This window comes from Sphaeramia orbicularis, chromosome 21 (genome assembly GCF_902148855.1).
Source record: "Sphaeramia orbicularis chromosome 21, fSphaOr1.1, whole genome shotgun sequence".
Classification (NCBI taxonomy): Eukaryota; Metazoa; Chordata; class Actinopteri; order Kurtiformes; family Apogonidae; genus Sphaeramia; species Sphaeramia orbicularis.
Genome location: NC_043977.1, coordinates 11,070,714 through 11,092,430, shown reverse-complemented (window position 1 = coordinate 11,092,430; position 21,717 = coordinate 11,070,714). Strand labels below are relative to the sequence as shown.

At 42.3% G+C, this 21,717-nt stretch overlaps 1 protein-coding gene across 1 annotated transcript; it reads right to left on the bottom strand.

Moving 5' to 3' along the window:
• Positions 1-165: 165 nt before the first annotated feature.
• On the bottom strand, positions 166-21,399 carry LOC115411950 (thrombospondin-type laminin G domain and EAR repeat-containing protein). Its single transcript, XM_030124258.1, has 17 exons — positions 21,102-21,399; positions 20,327-20,776; positions 19,142-19,356; positions 13,153-13,217; positions 12,732-12,893; positions 12,372-12,604; positions 11,040-11,130; positions 10,634-10,787; positions 8,966-9,097; positions 8,740-8,857; positions 7,213-7,327; positions 6,584-6,764; positions 4,560-4,612; positions 4,289-4,465; positions 2,793-2,971; positions 2,472-2,573; positions 166-1,345 (listed from the first exon to the last, which is right to left on the bottom strand). The coding sequence occupies exons 3-17, from the start codon at positions 19,221-19,223 to the stop codon at positions 1,192-1,194; spliced, it is 1,998 nt and encodes a 665-aa protein (XP_029980118.1). The 5' UTR covers positions 19,224-19,356; positions 20,327-20,776; positions 21,102-21,399; the 3' UTR covers positions 166-1,191.
• Between the last annotated feature and the right edge of the window lie 318 nt (positions 21,400-21,717).

The window sequence follows — 21,717 nt, the reverse complement described above, 5'->3', positions numbered from 1 at the left end:
ATATTCATTATTATATGAAGTTAAGGCATGAAGTCGATGCTTTATGTCTTTTACATTTTATTAATTAATTCATTAAAACAACAGAAGGTAACAAAACAACAGAATAAATTACAGTTAACACAGTGATATTCATATAAATAATTGTTATTATATAACAGTTGAAATGTTTCAGCCAAACACAAAGCTTCACCACATAAACACTAATAATAATAGTTATAATGGTTTAAGTTTTCAATTCTTTTACTGAACAAATGTTTCTTCTTTTTAATAAAATCAGATTAGTTTAATTATAGCTTATTCAGTACTTTGTTTAACATATGATTCTGTTCTAATAAACTGTAAATATCAGGTTAAAGTGTTTTAGTTGTTGTGTTCAATGTCTTTATTTAATATGTTTCTGTATTTAAAGGATAGTTTCAGTGGTTTTCCTTTAGTTACTGTCAGTGAATCGTCCTTTATTTTTATTTTGCATCATCATGTGTCTGATTTTATTCTAAACTGATGAAACATTCACACATACAGTCATGGGTTTGTGGTTTTGTCTGACAGAAAAGGAACCAGGTTAATCTGGTTTAAACTAGAACCACATTAAACCAGGTTAATCTGGTTTCAACAAGAACCACATTAAACCAGATATTAAACACAAAACAAACAAACACTTCCATGGTTCTTTAAACTTTGGATGAGTCTCCACCACAACCTGAACCTGAATCTGTTTTATTGAATAAATTATTCATTTATTGAGTCCAGTGACGTGAAAAAACATAAATATGGTAATGGTTTTGTTCCAGCAGAGGGCGCCACTCACCCAGACAACTGGTCAGAACCGGATCAAAACGCTTCATATATATAATCATCTAAAAGGGAACTGACCCAGACCAGGTCCAGGTTTTGATGAAGAGGTACTGGTTGGTGGCTCAGTAGGTCCTGGTCCTGGGTCGGTAGGTGCCAGTCCAAGTCTTGGTCTCTGTTCAGTAGGTCCTGGCCCTGGGCCCAGTCCTGCTCAGTGGGTCCTAGTCCCAGTCCTGTTCAGCAGGTCCTGGTCCCGGTCCTGGTCCCAGTCCTAGTCCTGGCCAACAAGTCCTGGTTCTAGTCCACGTCCTGGTCAGCTGGTCCTGGACCCAGTTCAGTAGGTTCTGGCCCTGGTCCCTGTCCTGGTCAGTTGGTCCTGGTCCCAGTCCTGGTCCTGGGTCAGTAGGTCTTCAGTTTGAAGACTTTGCTGAGTCTGGATGTGGCGCTGGAATAAACCAGGAACGAACGTCCATCGGTGTTGAAGTGTTCAAAGTCTTTGCATCCAAAGGTTGGCAATGAATGAACAGGAACAAACCCCTCATAGCCCTGCCACCTGGAAACACACAACAATAAACACAACACAACAATAATGAACAAAAAACACAACACAACAATAAACACAACACAACAATACAGAACAAAAAACACAACACAACAATAAACACAACACAACAATAAAGAACAAAAAACACAACACAGCAATAAACACAACAAAAAACACATAATGATAAACAAAATAACAAACACAGCAAAAACACAACACAACAAAAAACAAAACACAAAAGTAAACACACAACACAACAATAAACACTCAACAAACACAACAACAAGTGGTGCCAGGCACAACAAACCCCGCCCCTCCAACGTATTATAGCTTATTTTGGCATCAATCCAACTGATGTCATCATGTCTATGCGTGTGGTGATGTCAGCATATCAATAGCCTCTATATATGTGCCAAGTCTGAAGTAAATTGAAACAAAATTGATGTTTTTATAGACATTTTAAATTTCGTCCATTGTAAGTAAAAGGGAGGGAAAAAAAGATTTTAAAAATTCATAAGAAATTTGAACTTTGACCTACTGTTCCCAAAATGTAATGACATTTATTCTGGGTCACTGGCAATCTACAAACCCAGTTTGGTATGAATTCAACCAATAGTTTTGCTGCTACAATGTTAACAAACAAACAAACAGACAAACAAACCAAACCAAAAACAATACCCCTTGCCTACCCTTTGGGTGGCGGAGTAATAAACAACACAATAAACACTCATAACAATAAATACACAACACCACAATATACAACACAAACACACAACAAAAAAACTGAGCAATCAACACACAACAAATAATAGAGAACACAATAAATAAAATAAAACAATAAACAAGACAACAATAAACATAACATACAACCCAACAGTAAAGCCATCTCTAACCCAGACCAGTGTCTCCCTCTAGTGTGTGTATGGTATTACGGTAACAGTGGTGTTAGTGGTCCAAGTGTGTGTGTGTGTGTGTGTGTGTGTGTGTGTGTGTGTGTGTGTGTGTGTGTGGTATTACAGTAACAGTGGTGTTAGTGGTCCAAGTGTGTGTGTGTGTGTGTGTGTGTGTGTGTGTGTGTGTGTGTGGTATTACAGTAACAGTGGTGTTAGTGGTTCAGGTGTGTGTGCTGTTTCACCTGTAGATGACGCTGTTCAGAGAATACGAGACGCCATCATGAGAGTTTCCAACAACTAAGAACTTGTCACCTCCAACGGTGAAGAACTCCCAATCCACAGCACTGACAGAAACAAACAAACAAATAAACAAACACACATGAACAAGCACACAAATACACCAATGGAATAAATTAACAGCATTGGTCAGGTGACTCCTGGGGGTGGAGTTAAAGTTTCAGGTTCTGGTTCTTGTTGAGGTTCGGGTTCTATATCAGGTTCAGGTTCTTGTGGAGGTTTGGGATCTGTTTCAGGTTTTGGTTCTTGTTGAGGTTCTGATTTACCTGTGGGTCAGGATGTCCTGGAAGCGGATGAAGGTCTGCGTCAGGGTGTTGAGTTCGTACACGGTGGAGTTGATGCTGTAAACACTCGGACCTCGATCTGGAACCATCTGACTGTTGGCAACGGCCAGAAAGAACCGACCATCAATCTGGAACCACTCCCAGTCAGTGGCACCCACCGTCTAAGAGGAGGAGGAGGAGACAGAGAAGGAGGAGGAAGATGAGGAGCAGGGGGAGAAGGAGGAGGAAGAGGAGGAGAAGGAGAACGAGGAAGAGAAGGAGAAGGAGGAAGTGGAGGAGGAGGAGAACGAGGAAGAGAAGGAGAAGGAGGAAATGGAGGAGGAGGAGGAGGAGGAGGAGGAGGAGGAGAAGGCCGACGAGGAGGAAGAGGAGGAGACAGAGGAGAAGGGGGAAGAGGATGAGAAGGAAGAGGAGGAGCAGGAGGAAGAGGAGGATGAGGAAGAGGAGGAGGAAGAAGAGGAGGAAGAGGAGGAAGAAGAGGAGAAGAAGGAGGAGGAAGAAGAAGAGGAGGAGGAGAAGGAGGAGGTTAGACATATTGTGTTTTCATGTCGTGTATGTAATGTAAACCATGTATGTAACACTGAACTCTGTATGACACGATGTGAGGTGTGATGCCACCTCCATCCTGCAGAGGGTGGGGCGGGGCCTGTGCCAGTGGGCGTGTCTGTAGATCGATTACACATGTGTAAAGGCCGTGTTGCCGTGTTTACACTGTGACGTGTCGTCTATTTCATGGAGCTTTAACGTGTTTCATGTGGTTTTAACTTTAATAAAAGAGTTGGACAAGTTGGAACAGAACGAATGGAAAACCCCACAGACACACAAAACACACAACAGACACACAATAAACCCCACAGACACACAAAACACACAACAGGGACACGTCCATATCTACACTCCCATTGGACACGCCCCACATGTAGACTCCTATTGGACACACCCACACGTCGCCTCCCATTGATGTTGTTTCCTGTTTTAACGGTTTCCTTAAACCACACTGTGTTTCCTTAAACCACACTGTGATGATGTTGACTCTGATGACCTTAATTAGCCCGGTAAATACATTCAGTCTCTGCATTTTGGACATGCTAACATACACAGCACCTAGCGTTAGCATTAGGTCACTATGAGCAGTGAGCTGCCTCTGAGGACACTCAGGACATTTAAAGGGTCTTGGACTGTGGCAAATTGACTTACTAGTGCCCCCAGAAGGGTTGGAGATAAGGTATGCACTGGTCCAGATGAACCATATCTGGTCGACATATGAGTCAGGCTCAAAGGCACAAATAATCAATCCGAGAGTCAAACCCTAAACCCAACAGGAAGTCCACCATGTTCGTTTGAAGGTTGAGTTTTGGTCTGAGAAGACATGGGTCCAACCATTACCACCAGTGGCTTTCATACACCCTGTTCTTCTTTTTACCACCAGGGGGAGCCAAACCTGAACCTTGTCCACAGGTACATGAGCAGAGACTGACCGGGATGTCTTGGAAGGTCTGGAAGCATCCATTCATCCATATGTAGATTCTGGAGTTGATAATGGTGGTGCGACCATCGAAGGTGTTGGCAACCACCAGGAAGTGGTATGGTCCGATGCTGAAGAACTCCCAGTCATAGGCTCCGGATGTGGACAGAGTCTGGTTCACCTCGAACAGCTGAGGATGGACAAAGGAGACAGAAAGGACATGTCCTCAACAGAATGTGGACAGTGATCTGAGGCGGTCTGGGGGTTCTGGAGGACATCGGTACCTTAGTGTTTGGGTTCCACCTGTAGATCACACTGTGGATGTTGTGGTTGGAGTCTGAAGAAACACAAAGTCAAAGTGTAAAGAGTCAGTCATTCAGTTTTATCCTGTAGGTGGCGACACATTCACTTTAGTCAAATGGCCTTGACCAGTTCCTTCTGCTGGGAAGTGAATTCTACTCCTCTGTTCTGCTGTTCCGTGGTCATAAATGGTTCTCCATCAGGTGAAATAAAACCATCTGGATCTGGATCTGGACTTAAAGCTTAAACCAGTAAAAAAAAGTCACAAAACTAATGTGAAGGGAGGAGCTTAATGAATATTCACACATTCATCACAAAATCAGACTCTTTTTTTGTCTGGTTTTAATAATATATGCAGTGACGTGGTTTTAACATGACTCACATTGCCTCTCGTTCATTAAATCTTCCCTGTGATGTCTGAATTATGTTCATATTTAGTGATCAGATCCAGCATCAGGTCTAGGCTCATTCTGGACTTTAATCTACCTCAACATAAAACAGTCCTGATGCTGATGGAGATGACGCTGAAGTCAACAGGCCTTCAAACTGTGGCACAATTTATGGACAAAAACCTGTCTTTGTGGATGTTTTTGTCCGACTACACTAGAGTGTTCCATTGATTATGTCTTAAAGATGTAAACTGAACAGAACCAGAATGAGGTGTTAGTTTTCAGAAAATCAAACCCATTTCTACACATATTAAACATGTGCATTTACAGATGGTCTTCTCATGCAGTAGTTTGTGCTGTATCATATACATCATGTGGCCAAAAGTACTGGGACATCTGCCTTTACACACATGAACTTTAATACCGTCCCATTCTTAATCCGTGGGTTTAATGTGGACTTGTTTCACCCTTTACAGCTTTAACAACTTCAACTCTTCTGTTCAGGTTTTCCTCCAGGTTTAGGAGTGTGTTTATGGGAGTGTTTTTTGTCTAGAAGTGCATTTGTGAGGTCAGGTACAGATGTTGGACGAAGGTCTGGATCCCAGTGTCCACTCAGATTCATCTGCAGGTGTTCTATCAGGTTGAGGTCAGTCCAGTTCCTCTGTACCACACCCACTCGTCCATGTGTTTATGGACGTTGCTTTATTCACTGCTGTCAGTCATGTTGAACAGGAAGGGGCCATCCACAAACTGTTCCACAAAGTTGGACCATGAAACTGCCCAAAGCGTCTTCTTCTGCTAAAGCATTTGGAGTTTCTTTACCTGGAACTAAGTGTCCAAGTCCAACCCCTGGAAAACACACCCACACCATAACCCCCCCCCACCACCACCACCACCACCAGATTTTACACCTGGCTCAATGCAGTCAGACAAGTAAATTCTCCTGGAACCGCCAAACCCAGACTGGTCCATGGGATTACCAGACAGAGGTGTGATTGGTCCATCTAGAGGACGGTGTCCCCTGCTCTACAGTCCAGTGGTGGCTTCTTTTCAACACTGTGTCCCACACTTTGCATTGATCTGGTGATGGAAGGCTTGGAAGAGGCGTCTCAATACTTGTGTCAGTATACTGTATGTTAGAGTTTGTGCAGATTAGTGCGACTTCCTGAATCGTGTAGAGGATCAAATCCAGAATCAGCCCCTTGCCCCTGTGATGTGGGACCAGCATGAGATGTGGAACAGGTTGGGTTGAGTTTCCTCTGTGGTTTCCTCAGATTCAGGAGATAAGTGGTTTTCAGCCGCCGGTATCCGTGAGCTTCATTGAACCATGGAGTGAACATCAAACACGTCTCCACCTGCTTTGATCACACGTATGTGAAGATAAAACACTCAGATCTGAGGCAGAAGAAGGAAACTCTAACCATCTGAACCAACATGAAGGTACATCAGTCTTTATGAGGATGTTTGAAGGTCAAACATGGAAAAACATGTTTATGGAGGTGGATTCTTCATATCTACACTCAGTGGACAAGGACAAGAAAAACTACAACTTCTGAAATTTTAACGAACCTACATGACTTTAATTTAAGCGTATTTGTGTTTTTCTTGATGTTGTTTACCTTGTCTGTGATTGGCTACCACCAGGAAGCTGTGGTTGTGGATCCTGAAGGCCTCCCAGTCCAGAGCCGAGTGGGTCTCCAGAGTCTGATGACGGACAAACCGTCGCCGCTGACGACTCCACCGGTAGATGACTGACAGCTCAGGCTCCACCTCCCTGGAATTGGCCACCACCAGGAAGTCCTGAAGGAGAAGAGAGGAGGTCAGCTGTGGTCTTCAGCACCCACAGAAGACGACGACACGTCAAACCAGAACCACTGATACAAACAAGAGGACGTTTCCTACTTTTTCTGGGGACACTGTTCAGTTTTGTTTCCATTCTGTCTGATTCAAGAAGACGAATGGTCACAGTTTGACCTTCACTGTTTATTCTAAACCAGATGGATTTTAGGTCGTCATGTTCATGTTCATGTGATGTGATGGGACCAGATGGATCAGTTTCAGGTCTTTGTGAACACATGAACCTCCTCCATGGACAAACATCACACAATGTCAACGCCACTACAACTTTTTCATCTTGTCTTTTTCTTTTCAGTCTGTTTGTTTTTTACCTTTTCTGTGATTTCACTTTTCATCCTCACCAGATAAAAGCCTGAAAGGTTCAAACAGAGGTCAGAGGTCATACTCTTACCTTGTCATCGATACTGAAGTGTTTCCAGGCTCGAGCTTCTCGGGTGCTGATGTTCTGGAACAAGTGGAACGAACCATCTGTCCACTTGTAGATGCCAGAACCGGGATGAGCGTCCCTGATGGTTGCCATGGAGACACATGGGACAACAACATGTCAAACATGATCTGGACTTCAGATCCATGAGTCCACGACAAGTCCAGACCAGATCATGACCTGGTCCAGGACATTTCATCACTAACATCTAATGTCTAATCTCACTAGAGTTTTTGTTGCTAATTATTATTATTATTATTATTATTATTATTATTATTATTATTATTATTATTATTATTACTGCTTATACTGTTCCCATAGATATTGTTTTAATTTGCATTTTATTTTCCATTATTTTTACAATTTTTCTAATACCTGTACATATGTAGGATGTCAATAATAATAATAATAATAATGATGCATTAGATTTATATGGAGCTTTTCTATTTACTCAGACTCAAAGTGCATTCATTGGATCCATTATTCATTCACATGTTAAACAACATCTGTATCCACAGCTGCCAGTCCATGCCAACAGCCCCTCCCACCTTTAAACATTCATACATGTTCATATCCTGGTGTGAGTGACATTGTCACAGTGGTGGGTGAAGTGTCGTGCCCAGGGACACAACAGCACATGACTATGACTGTGGGATTTGAACCGCCAACCGTCTGGTTATTGGATGACCTGCTCTACCGCCTTAGCCACAGCCGCCCCAGAGCTGATACTGGAACCTTCATTTCCCAGAGGGATCAATAAAGTTCAGTCTGATCTGATCTGTTGTCTGTACTCGGATCTTTGATGGATCAGGTCCAAGGTGTCGCACGTCTAGAACAGGTTGAAGTCAGGGTTCAATGCTATGCAGGCTTTCATGTGGTTGTGGTTTATGTTACAGTTGTCATTGCGGTTGTTGTTGCAGTTCTTGTTACGGATTTTGTTACACTTTTCACTGTGGTTGTCGAAGTTTTTGGTGAGGTTGATGTGAACTTCATTGCAGTTGTTGACGTTGCAGTTTTCATTGCGGTTTTTGTTGTGGTTGTTGTTACAGTTTTATGTGTTTTGTTGCAGTTGTTGTGATTTTTGTTTTGATTTTTGTTGCAGCTTTCATTGCAGTTGTCGTAGTTTTTGCTGCAGTTTTCATTGTAATTTTTGCTGCGCTTGTCATTGCAGTTTTCATTGTTGTGGTTTTCGTTGTGGTTTTTGTGTGGTTTTAATTGTAATTTTTGTTGCAATTTTCATTGCAGGTTTTGTTGCTGTTTTTGTCGCAGTTTTTGTTGCGGTTTTCACTGTAGTCTTTGTTGCAGTTTTCATTGTAATTTTAGTTGCAGTTTTCATTGCAGGTTTTGTCGCTGTTTTTGTTGCAGTTTTCTTTGAAGTTTTAGTTGTGGTTTTTATTGTCATTTTTGTTGCAGTTTTTGTTGTATGTTTTGTTACAGTTTTCATTGCGGTTGTTGTTGTTGCAGTTGTTGCCATTGTCGTTGTGGTTGTCGTACCTGTTGGCTGCTGCCATGAACAGACCCTCAGACTTGATGGAAAACACCTCTATGTCAAAGGTCTCAGAGTTGGTGTAAAGGTCCTGATAATCCTCCACGTAGTCCAGACGCTCCTGATCTGCAACAGAACCGCTCTGATCAGACCAGGACCAGAAAACCAGGGATCCGGATCTGGTCTTATGTCTGTAAAGTTCTGATGTAAACAATAATGTTCTGATGTTCTCACTGTGCAGTAGAGTCATCCAGGTGAATCCGTCACAGATGAACAGGACTTTTCTCTGGACGTCGAACCACAGCTGACCCTGTTCTGACCCAGAACATGGAGGACGGTTCCCCAGGGTCACCCGGACCTCCGCCTCTAAACAGACAGACAGATAGGCAGACAGATAGGCAGATAGACAGGCGCAGACAGACAGATGGACAGACAGACAGGTCTCACTTTAATCTCACTTTAACCACTTTCACATTAAACACATGAACATCTATGGTTGAATTAACACTTTTATTGAATAAAATTAAATATAGTTATATTAAGTATATATTCGATATGAACCCATTTAAATCAGGAAAATAGTGTTTGGGTTTAAAGTGAAAACTAAACCTACAGCAATAAAACACTATGTTCTTTGAATGTAAACTCAACTGAATGTGAACAACGTCTGATGAGCGGTAATAGTTTAATGTCGCCACTGATGGGATTTAAGTCAATGTAAACACTTCTTTTCTGTCTGTGATGTGGAGTCTCCATTCAGAAAGATAATGAGTTGATTCCTTCAAACTACAAACAGACACAAAGAGACGATGATTGACCTGAAACGACCCTGTGGATGTGATCACACCTGCACATGATACTGGTTTCACATCCACCAAAGTCTGATTAAAGCTCCGTCACACGTTTACATTCACCTCCATTCACAACCATCAGGCACCACCTCACATTAATTACACCAAAGTTTATGCACCTACACTTCAGTTGTATTCATGTTAGACCTGCTTCTAAAGATTAGATTCTCTACAGTTGAGTCTCTAGGTTTATTTTATAGTATTAATGAACAACTAAACAGAATCAATGAAAGAGTCACCTGGATAGTGATGGAAGCTAATGGGACTTCTACCTGACTGGTCACATGACAGGTTACATGACTGATAAATTTCAACATCTATATCATAATGTGTGTGTGTGTGTGTGTTGGCATGATTCTGAAAAGTTGAGACATTTTTAATTGGCCAATTTGGTACCTACAGTTGAAGAACAGTCCCATCTCCACATTAAATATGTCAGCAAGTTGATAGGACCAATATTTTCGGAGATATTAGTCATTTTGGAATACAATTGCCTTGCAATCATGGAAGCGCAGTACCACACTGCATGATGGGAAATGAAATTAAAAACAGGAATGCCGCATTTACTCCTGCAGTTCTGACATATCAGTATTAACATACTGAGTACTGAATGTACTGAGTGACATTTGAGAGAGAGATAGGTAAGGTACTTACGGAGAACTCCTGCCAACACCCCCCCCACCACCACCCTTGTCTTATGAACTATTCACCCCCTACCCCCGTCTGTGCACTTTGTGTGTACATCACAATTTCACTCCGCAGGCGCGCCTGGGTATTAATACTGTATAATAACTGTCATTTACATTTTAAAGAATGACTTTCCAAACAATATGTCACTACTTAGAAAATATACAGTAGACTAACATCTTTTCCCAAAAGTCTGTTCTCCCCGGCATAAAAACTACCACATCTACAACCTGTGGTTCCCCATGGGTCACATACTAGTTAATTATAATCACATTAAAAAAAATTAAGGAAAAAAAACAGTTTTCTCTAAATGTAAAATGTAATCTGATATAGTTCAGGTTGGATTTGATTCACATATGCTCACCGTATGGGTAAAGGGGTCCAGGCTGGTCTGGCTGCAGTGGGGTGGACTTCAAGACTGGGGGGACCACCAGCTCGGCCACACCTGGGTCAGAGGTTGGACACAGTCTGGGTGTGGCATCAGAACCAGGAAGGAGAACCAGCTGACGGAGTAAACCCTGAAGAGACAGGAAAAACAACCTGAGAACCCAGAAAGAAGGAAAACAGATGAAAAACACAGAGAAAAGAATAGTTTGTGTGTTGTAATGTAATGAAGATGTGGATTAAATAAGTGTTGACTTGTTCCTTCTTTTACAGATGAGGATATAAAACTGGAATAAGTATTTAATTTGAATCATTGTATAGTTCATCCATCCATCCATCCATCCATCCATCCATCCATTCAACCAGATATCTGGATGCTGACTGACAGAGAAGCGTCCCCTCCACCTCCTCCTGCTGCCGATGTAGACCCTGGACCCCCTGGTATTCAAAGACTCTGGGAAGGGCCGCACCTGTCGACTGGACCACAACAAACCACAATCACTGAAGGAGTCTGACCTGGTCTGGCCCAGTCTGAGAGGTCAGGGGTCAGAGGACGCAGACCAAAACCATAACAAGCAAAAGAAAATCACCGCAATAATAAAAATAACATGCTGTGCACTTTTAATACCCCTCAGCCAAATATAGTGTATTCTGTTGAAAGTTACTGCCCTATAATTTAGATTTGATTACATACATATTTAAATTTGAAAGTACTCAGAAATTATAACTGCACAAGGCCATTTGATCTTGAAAAAATAGGTCAAGGTCACCTATTTTCAATAGGCTTCTGCTCCACGGTATAAATAAAGATGCATCCACAGTATAAATTTGGTGCAGATCTCTCACTGCAGTCTTCTGATCATGCAATTATGTCATTGAATAGACAGACAGACAGATGAAAAAACGATTACAATACCCCTCAGCTGAGGAGTAAAAATGGAGAGAAGTTAATGATAAAAACTACAACGATTCAGCTTCTATAGATCAGAGCTTTACTGATAAAACCTGAAAAACGGAACTAAAACTAAATTAATAAAAATATACTGAAACTAAAGTAAAACTAAACTAAAACTAAAGAAAAACTAAACTAAAACTGATGAAAAACTAAAACTGAAGTAAACCTAAACTAAAAAAAAAATTTAAATAGGGTCAAGGGTTCTGTAGTCCAACAGCATATTTAAAGACATTAATTGCCATTTGTTTGACTTTTCAAGGTCAGTAAATTTTTCTTTTTTCATTTTTACAATTTCAAAAATTCATAAAAAATTCAAAAATCAATATTTCTCAAGTCTTTGAACAAACTTGGTAGACCTTGCACCAAGGAACTTCTGCCATGAATTTCAGTTGATTCTGGCTGACAGTTTTGGAGAAGAAGTTTCTTGAAAAATGGTTTACAGACGGATGGATGATGGACAATGGACAGACGACAACTGATACCACTAGTCCATCAGACCTTCGAGTCATTGGATTAAAAAAAACTAAAGTAAAAACTGAAGTCAAGTTAAACTAAAACTAAACTACAACTAAAGAAAAAATAAACTAAAACTTAAGTAAAACTAAAGAAAAACTGAACTAAAAGTAAACTACAGCCGTGGATTCATATAAATAAAACTACTGATAGTCAAACAAACCAATCTGAGTTAAAGGTACAGATGATAAATGACCACGATTGATAGATAACATGTATTGATCGATAACGTGTATTGATGGGCTCTCACAGCTCCAGACTGACGCCACAGTCGATGGTCAGTGTGGCGAATGGTCCGGTCACGGCTAGGATCACTGTGTGCCAGCGGTTATCATCCAATCGGACATCCTTAAAGCTCAGCCGGCTCCGCCCACCAGCGGCGGGGTGTATGAACAGGAAGTGGAGGCGGTTCTCAGAGAGACGTAACCCTAGCAACAGCAAATCAGAACCCTCCTCCAGCACGGAGAAGATGTACTCATTCCTCTGAAACCAGACAGGAAGACCACATCAGACCACATCAGTCCACATTAGTCCAAATCAGACCACATTAGTCCACATCAGACCACATCAGTTCACATCAGACCACATCAGACTGGTTCCTCTGGTTCACCTTCTGTCTCAGTCTCGGTATCTTGAAGGTGGCAACTAATGAAAACTCAGCAGGGAAATGGTCACAGTTGGTGAAGATCTGGGAAGCAGGGAAACTTAGCGCTGTTGCTGTGGCGCCAGCCAATCTGAGCCCTCTAGAGCCTTTGGACTGAACGATCTGCACCTGATTGGTAAGAGATCACATGATGAGAGAAGAATTCATTAAGGTAATTAATTAAGGTCTGATTCTGATGAGAAGAAGAGATAAGGTAAGGAGATGAGGACAGAAAATGAGGAGACGAGGAGAGGAGTCAAGGAGGGCAAAGAGGAAGAGGAGGTGAGGACAGGATGTGGGTAATGAGATGAGGTATAATTTAGGGGCAGAATTAGCTTCTTTTGTATTGGTCTGTTGTGGCCCCTCCCCCTCCTCTCCTAGGGCTCACCTGAGGGGGCGGGGCTTGTCCTGGGCGGGGCAGGGCTCGGGTCAACAGGTCAAGAGGTAGCAGGTCTAAGTGGAAACAAGGACACGTTAATAAAACCAGTTGAATAAAATTCACAAATGAAGGTTAATTCATTTAAAACTGATAAAATAGGACCAAGGGTCCTGTCGTCCAACGGCATATTTAAAGACATTAACTGACATTCATTTGACCTTTCAAGGTCAGTTGAGGTCAAAGGTCATGGCATCAAATGAAAACCATATATGTGACCTCCTCTCTATTGCCAATAGTAATTATATCAATATCTTGTTTTGAACTTATAGCACTTTGAACTGTGTCCCATTATAAACCAAAGGGGATTTTCAAACTTCATAAAAAATTCAAATACAAATATTTCACAATTGTTTAAGTTTTTACGTTTTAATAAATGTATGAAGCTGTTCTTTACTTATTTAGAACAAAGACGGAGAACTTCCTGGAAACATCAGGCAACACTTAACAATCATCAGGTTCAAGTGTTTGAACGTCAGGAAATGAAATGATGCAAAACACAAATAATCCAGTTTAGAAAAGTTCAGGGACAGAAATACTATGAGTATTTGTGTTTAAATACACCATAAACACTTGAGATGGAGGAACTGGACTGGACTGGACCAGAGACCAATACTGTAGATCAGTTGTTTATCTCATCCCATGGACCAGGATGTTTCCTCCTGATGAAAGCGATAAACTGATACTGTCTGACTTTATTTTCATCCCATCGTGGTTCATCTGATTCATCTGGTCCCAAAATAAAACCAGAGACGCTATCAGGTACAAACCAGAAGAAGCCCAGTTTAGGAGGAAATGTTCTGACCACGATGAGAACACTGACTCACATCAGGGTCAAGACCTGGTCCTGGTCCTGCTGCTGGTTCTGCTCCTGGTCCTGAGGCATTTCTCAATATCAAGTTCACCAAGTTCAGACTTGTGGACTCTTTGTGTTTGGTCTTGGTAAGAACGACCCCACAGAACCGACTTCCTAAGAACACATGTCTGTCTGTAATTGGAACAGCTGGTGCTTGTGAACTTTCCTGGGATATTTACAGTCAAGTCCACATGAGTCCCCAACCAGTCCATCCTTGGTTTAAGCTAGGAGACAAGAACAACTTTCTGATATTCCATCTGATCTTGGTGTGTGCAAACTTTTAAATGGAACAGTACTTGGACTTCGACTAATGATGTTTCATGAGAACAGAAGAACAGGCAAGAACACATATTGAGAAATGCCTCTGGTCCTGGTCCTGGACTGACCCCTCCCAGGTGGTTCTATTCAGCCACCAGTTCAGATCAGGGTTCACCTCTAAAACCCTCAAAACCTGGTGTCTTCTATGAATGTACTCAGATCCAGGTCCTCCATGACCTGGTCCAGAGCTGGAGGTGGTCCTGACCCTGGATCCTTTCAGACATTGGAGTCTGAGTTGAACCGCAGGTGGTTGTGATGTCGTCACAGAACTTCAAAATGAGTGGAACGATGTTCGCAAACCAGCGAACGATTGTTAAGAGGAACCAAAGCAAGCAGCTCCAAACATCTACCAGGACAAAGAAGCAGATGTAGAGTCCAAACTGTAGCACAGTCCAATCTAAAACCAGATCCAACTGAAACATCCTGAATGAACATAGAAGAACATGTTCAGAGAAACAGCCATTGACAGAGGACAAACTGACAGAGGATTCAGGTTCCACTTTTAGGTGGAATTCCCCTTTAAGCTCCTCTGAACAGAGGATGAATGGAGGATGAATGGAGGATGAGTGGAGGATGAATGAAGGATGAATGGAGGGAGGAGACAACATGTACAGAAACACCGCTCACATTTCAAAGACACAAAAACAGAAGCCACAAAGCAGCGGGGACGTCTGAAACACATGAAACACACCGTCCACATTCAGCGCCGCGGAAACAGATGGGCTCTACTGCCAACCAATCACAACCCCCTTTACAGGAGGAGGCGGAGTCATAAACATTTAGCTGATGCAGTGACTGATGCTGATTTATCAACCAAGAGATGTGGGAAGAATTCAAATCAGAAAAGCAGAGCTCTCCAGACCACATTTCCCATAATGCACCTGCATGGGTTTATCAGCCTCCAATTAGATGAAAATCCACATGTTCATCTCTGTGTTTAGTTATTTGATCACATTACAGTCGACTGAAGTCAGGATAAAGCACTGTTGTGGCTTTACAAAGACTGAATCTTTACTCCACCTCACACAGGAAGTAGATAGGTAAAGCCCCTCCTCATCCTTTTATGACTTTATTTAGCATTGATTTTGGAAATATTCTTGATTTATTGACAGCTGATTTAATTTAGATTAATCATAGAGTTGTTGATTGTAATTTACATAAAACAGGGTTGTTAATAATAATACTTTATTTTTAGTTGATTTATTGGTGGGAGGTATATAAGGCCCACCACGAGCAGAAGGAGCAATACAGGTCCAGTGCTTCATGGATTGGGTGTCGGCTGGGTACGGAGGCCCTGGCGATCCAATCCTCGCCTGCAAAGCAGGTGTGGGGTTACTTGTTGCCCCCCGGCTCAGTATCCGTATGTTGGCATTCACCCTGGTGAACAAGACTTCTCCAGGTTTGGGAAATGGACTCTGACTGTTGTCTGTACTTATGCACCAAACAGTAGTTCAGAGAACCTGGCCTACTTGGAGTCTCTTGTCAGTGTACTGGAAGATGCTCCATGCAGGGACTCCATTGTTCTACTGGGACACTTTAATGCTCACATGGGCAACGACAGAGAGACTTGGAGGGTTGTGATTGGGAGGAACGGCCGATCTGAACCTGAGCGGTGTTCTGTTACTAGACTTTCTGTGTGAGACACAGCTTGTTCATAACGAACACCTTTTTCAAACATAAGGGTGTCCATAAGTGCATGTGGCACCAGAACACCCTAGACCAATGATCAATGATGGACTTAGTTGCTATTTCTTCAGACCTGCAGCCATATGTCTTGGACACTTGGGTAAAGAGAGGTGAAGAGCTGTCAACTGATCACCATCTGGTGGTGAGTTGGATCCAGTGGTGGAGAAGGATACCGGTCAGACCTGGCAGACCCAAACATACAGTGAAGGTGTGCTGGGGACGCCTGGCAGAACCCTCCATCCAGGAGATCTTCAACTCGCACCTCCGACAGAGCTTCAACCACATCCCAACTGAGGCTGGGGACATGGAGTCTGAATGCACCATGTTCAGCACCTCCACTGCAAATGTGGTTGGGCGGAGTTGCAGCTGCAAGGTCGCTGATGCCTGTTGTGGTGGCAATCCCCGAACCTGTTGGTGGACAGCAGTGGTAAGGAGTGCTGCCAAGCTGAAGAAAGAGTCCTATAGGGCCTGGCTGGCACTTGGGGCTCCTGAGGCAGCTGGCAGGTACCGGCAGGCTAAGTGAGCCATGGCTTTGGCAGTTGCTGAGGAACTCCTCTCATGCTCGGGTTGAGCATGAGAGGAGTTCAGTGAGGCCATGCTTGTATGTCCATTAACAGGGCGAGTCGGTACAGCACCTGCATGCAGATTGTGGTGGGCCAGTTTGAACCAAAAAGTCCAGGGCTGGATTTTTGTCCCAGTCCAGCCCTGGTTGGCAGTACTGCAGATGCTATACTGGTCTGTTGTGGTGAAGAAGGAGCTGAGCCAAAAGACAAAGCTCTCGATTTACTGGTCAATCTACGTTCCTACCCTCACCTATGGTCATGAGCTGTGGGTAGTGACCAAAAGGACAAGATCACGAATACAAGCTGTGGAAATGGGTTTTCTCCAGAGGGTGGCTGGGTTCTCCCTTAGAGATAGGGTGAGGAGTTTGGCCATCCAAAAGAGGCTCAGAGTAGAGCTGCTGCTTCTCAGCATCCATGGGACTCTGCTGAGGTGGTTCATCTAGTCAGGATGTCTCCTGGACACCTCCCTGGTGAGGTGTTCCATGCATGTCCAACCGGGAGGAGACCTGGGACAGACCCAGGACACGCTGGAGTGATTATATTTCTCAGCTGGCCTGGGAACCCCTTAGAATCCCCTCCGAAGGAACCAGAGGAGGTGGCTGGGGAGAGGGAGGTCTGTCCTGCTCTGCTCAGGCTGATGCCCCCACGACCTGGACCCAGATAAGTAGGGAAGGAAGGAAGGAAGGAAGGAAGGAAGGAAGGAAAGATGGATGGATGGATGGATGGATGGATGGATGGATGGATGGATGGTATATGAGACTGTATTTCCCATGATTCCCTCATGCCTCCCATGATTGGTCCCAAGACAAAATTGCTGTTGATGCTGATATTTAGTCAATGTGCTTTGATGAAAAGCCTAAATTTATGTTGTTTCTTGCGTTTCACACACTCTATGAAGTGTCAAAAAGAACTTCCATTGTCTTGTTCTGATGTCCTGTCCAGCCTTTGATTAACAGTTGGTTTCCACGTCCTGTTGTCTCCCATTGGACTTTATTTCAAAGAAAAAAAATTATATTCAGTCGATGATGAAAGACTGTTGAATTATTAATCATTTCCATATATCATATTTGTCAGTTTACAGATAATTTTATTGTAAAACTGTTGAAGTATCAGACTGAAAATCTGTCAATATGACTACACATCTGACAGTCATAGAGATGTTGTCATGGCTACTGTCTCAGTGTCTGAAGATGGAACCATTAAACCAGACCGGATCCATTAAACTGGGCGAGAACCATTAATCAGACCAGTGCCATTAAACCATACCAGAGCCACTAAACCACATCAGAACCATTAAACTGGACCTTGATCAGGATGAACCAGGTTAAGTGTCCAAAGCCAGTGGTGGTTTGCTGTGGTTAACTCTGAGGTTAACTCTGAGGTTAACTCTGTGTTAACTTCTAGACTTGCCACGCTAACAGTTAGCCTCCAGTTAAAGTTAGCTTAAGGTCATTGACTTATACTGTTGACATCTTCTACATTAAACAGATCATATATTCATTGAGATGACAGTTTGTCTTTTGTAGTTAAAGAAGAATGAAAATCAAAGATACTGGATTTTATGTTTGATACTCAACTGTTTCATAGTTTAAAGGGGTCATATTTTGCTAAACCCACTTTTATTAATCTTGGGTTCATTTATTTGTGTATTTGGACCCTAATAGTTTAAAAAGTTTGAATTTGAACCCTCCAGGTGCTGCAAAGATATCTTTATATTCATTTTGGCAAAAATTGAGTGGATTTCTGCAACTCCTTTTAATTCCTGCTTAATTTGTTACGTCTATAACTAGTCACGTCACGACATTAGCACATATAAGGTCAAGATTTCCGACAAACATTTCTCCGAGCATGTCATAATTGTTTGTCAGCAGCAGCAGTTGTAGTCTATACTGAAAGTATGTCCAAACTTCGCGCTGATTACCTAAAATGTTCTGTTGTTGGTTGAACGGGACAGAGCAGCACAGCCAACAACCTGTCTGACGTGGGTTTGAAGTAGCTCATTTGCATTTAAAGGGCCAGCGCTCAAAACAACCTTTCTGGTGTCATTAGTCAGAAATAGGGTTGAAGATAGACCTGTGGAGTTGAATTAATGAAGAATTCAGACCCAAGCAGAACATTTACAGTTTATGTAGACCACAGGGAAATGTTTTAAAATGCATAATTCCATTAAAAAAAAAGAAAAATATCACTCCTTTAAAGTGATTTTGTTTCCTCTTTTGTCCCATATTTGTTATCTGTGGTAAGTTTTATGTGGCAGGTGTTTGGTTTTCGTTGACTGTAGTGGTGATAAATGAGGTCATTAATAACACACAGAGTTAAATCACATCCCACTTCTACATCAAGGACAAGCACCACTGACAGTTTTTGAACACTTACATTTCAATGTGGTTGAAAAGTGTCCCCATGTTTAACAGTTCTAATGTGTTTCTTTATGTCTTTGAGTTGGTTCTTGTGTTTCCTCTAAATGTGTTCTAATCCTTGGACTCCTGAAATAAAACCTGTTTGGTGGATGTGGTACCTGTGCAGGGTCTCCAGCTCTGACCTCGGACTCCAGACACAAGCAGAACCCCGGTGACCAGCAGGTGGCGCCACGTCCACATCACGCCTTCGTACCAATAACGACGTGGGTTTGAGTCTCACCTTCCAACTTCATTGCGTGAACTCCTCATTGTTAGTTCACCATCGGTTGGATTCCCTTCAACGTCCAAACTAAAGCCTCTCCTGTTCAAAGTTCTGTGTAAAAGGAACAAGAACCCAAACAAGCCTGAGAAAACACCGGGAAACAATTGGACCTAAACTGTTGAGTTACAGTCAAGACTAGATAAACTGGACCAGAGCTGACAATGAACCAGAATCATACTGGTCCAAAACTGAAACAAAACTGGGCAACAAGTGAGCCCAAGCTGGGTCTAAACTGGGCTATATGAGAACCAGTACCAGTAGAGGTAGTAGTGCCAGTACCAGTACCATACCAGTGTCAGTAGAGGTACTTGTACTAGTACCAGTATAAGTGCTAGTACCAGTATAGGTACAAGTACCAGTACCACTAGAGGTGCTAGTACCAATACCAGTACCAGTAGAAGTCCTAATACCCATACTAGTAGAGGTACTAGTACTAGTACCTGCACAAGTACCAGTAAAGGTCCTAGTACCAGCACCAGTAGAGATCCTAGTACCAGTACTAGTAGAGGTACTAGTACCAGTACCAGTCCCTGTGGTTGATTCCCAGCCCAGTGCTCGTCTCACAGATGTAAATCTGCTGTGTTTGGGCCAGAGGCCTTTCTTATCTGGTTCCAGTACCAGTATGAGTACCAGTGCCATGAACTGGACTGACACCAGAATCAACCTGATGTCTGGTACCTGATGTTTCTCAGCTGAATCGCTGTCATGTTCCTTTAGGTTTCATGTATTTTTTTTTTTTTTTTTTTTTGATTGTGATAAATGAACGCCTACATCCGACTGTGACAAATAAACCTGTGGATAAAAACACACTTTAGAGCAGATACGACAACATCACACAAGCTGATCGGTCTGATGGATGGAAATCTGTTTATTTCACTTCTGTTTTCTCAAAGTGTGTGTTATTTGTATTACTTATGTTTTTTGTGTCATTTGTGTTATTTTTATGCCTCTTAATGCTTCCACATGACTCAACTACAAATCTATCATTGTCACCATTTAGTAAAAAAATATCAAACCAAACCTGGGTCAGAGGTCAGCAGGTTTAAAGAACATCCTGGGTCTGGTTCTCCACTAGAACACCTCCGACATGTTTCCTCTTAAATCCTCCTGGTTCCAACTACATGTTCATCTTCATGTTTTTCATCTTTGACTTTTCCTTCACAGATTGTCCTGTTTTTTCTTTGGTTCTTGCTTGTGGTTAAACTGAAGTTAAACTGAAGTCCAGAAGGTGCAGTTTCTCTTCTGTGTTTCTTTTTCTTCTCGACTTTGTTCTTTCGTGGTCTTTTCTGTCTCAGACTGTGACGTCTGGTGTAAACGTCTGCACATGAGAATCTTCAAAGGCTCAGGTGGATCTGCTGGTTTAGAGGTTGATGTCAGGACCAGGTGAGTCCGACTGAGGAGAGAGAGGCGTGGAGCTGCAGGTGAGTCAGCCTTGCTCGACCCGCATTTACATAAAGGAGACTGGGAGGAGCTGGAGAGAGAGAGAGAGAGAGAGAGAGAGAGAGAGAGAGAGAGAGAGAGAGAGAGAGAGCGCTTTAATATCCATATATATATATATATATATATATATATATATATATATATATATATATATATATATATATATATGTACACCGTTGAATTTTAAGTATTTTAATATTGATATTCTTCTATAATGCGTACTCTTAGCACATTTCATCTTGGAAAGTACAATTTGCTTTGGGAATGTAAACATTTGTAATGACAATAAAGCTTTTTTGGATTAAATTGAATTGAGAGAGAGGCTGAGAGGCTGTACAGTTAAATACAACATTCACCTGTTCCACCTCCGCAAACCCAGACCTGCAACGAGGAGACGCTCTGGAGAGAACCTGATCAACAGGGGATGAGTTAATGAATCTGTTACTGAATGAAAACCAAGTAGAACTAAAGCAGGTAGAATTGAATTAGGTAGAACTAAATCAGATAGAACTAAAGCAGGTAGAATTGAATTAGGTAGAACTAAAGCAGGTAGAACAAAGCCAGGTAGAACTAAAGCTGGTAGAATTAAACAAGGTGGAACTAAATCAGATAGAACTAAAGCAGGCAGAATTAAACTAGATAGAACTAAACCAGGTAGAAGGTGTATGTGTTTTATTTCTTTTCATTGGGTTAAATGCAGCTGAAATGTGGTGCAGAGGTTTCATTTCATTTCACATTCACAGCAGCTGTTCACTAAATGATTTCTGATCGATTCATCGATCGGTCGATGATCAGACGCTGTGGATCCTTTGAGCTCAGATGAAAACAGATGACAGAGGCAGATAAAGCGCGGTGGCGGACTGATCTATGGCTCAGGTGTACCGCTCAGCGCTGCACAGGAATTCCCCTGATGGGCAGAAGCCCCGCCCCCTACCTGTCTGCCCCTCCCCCTTCACATGCTGAGACACCTGA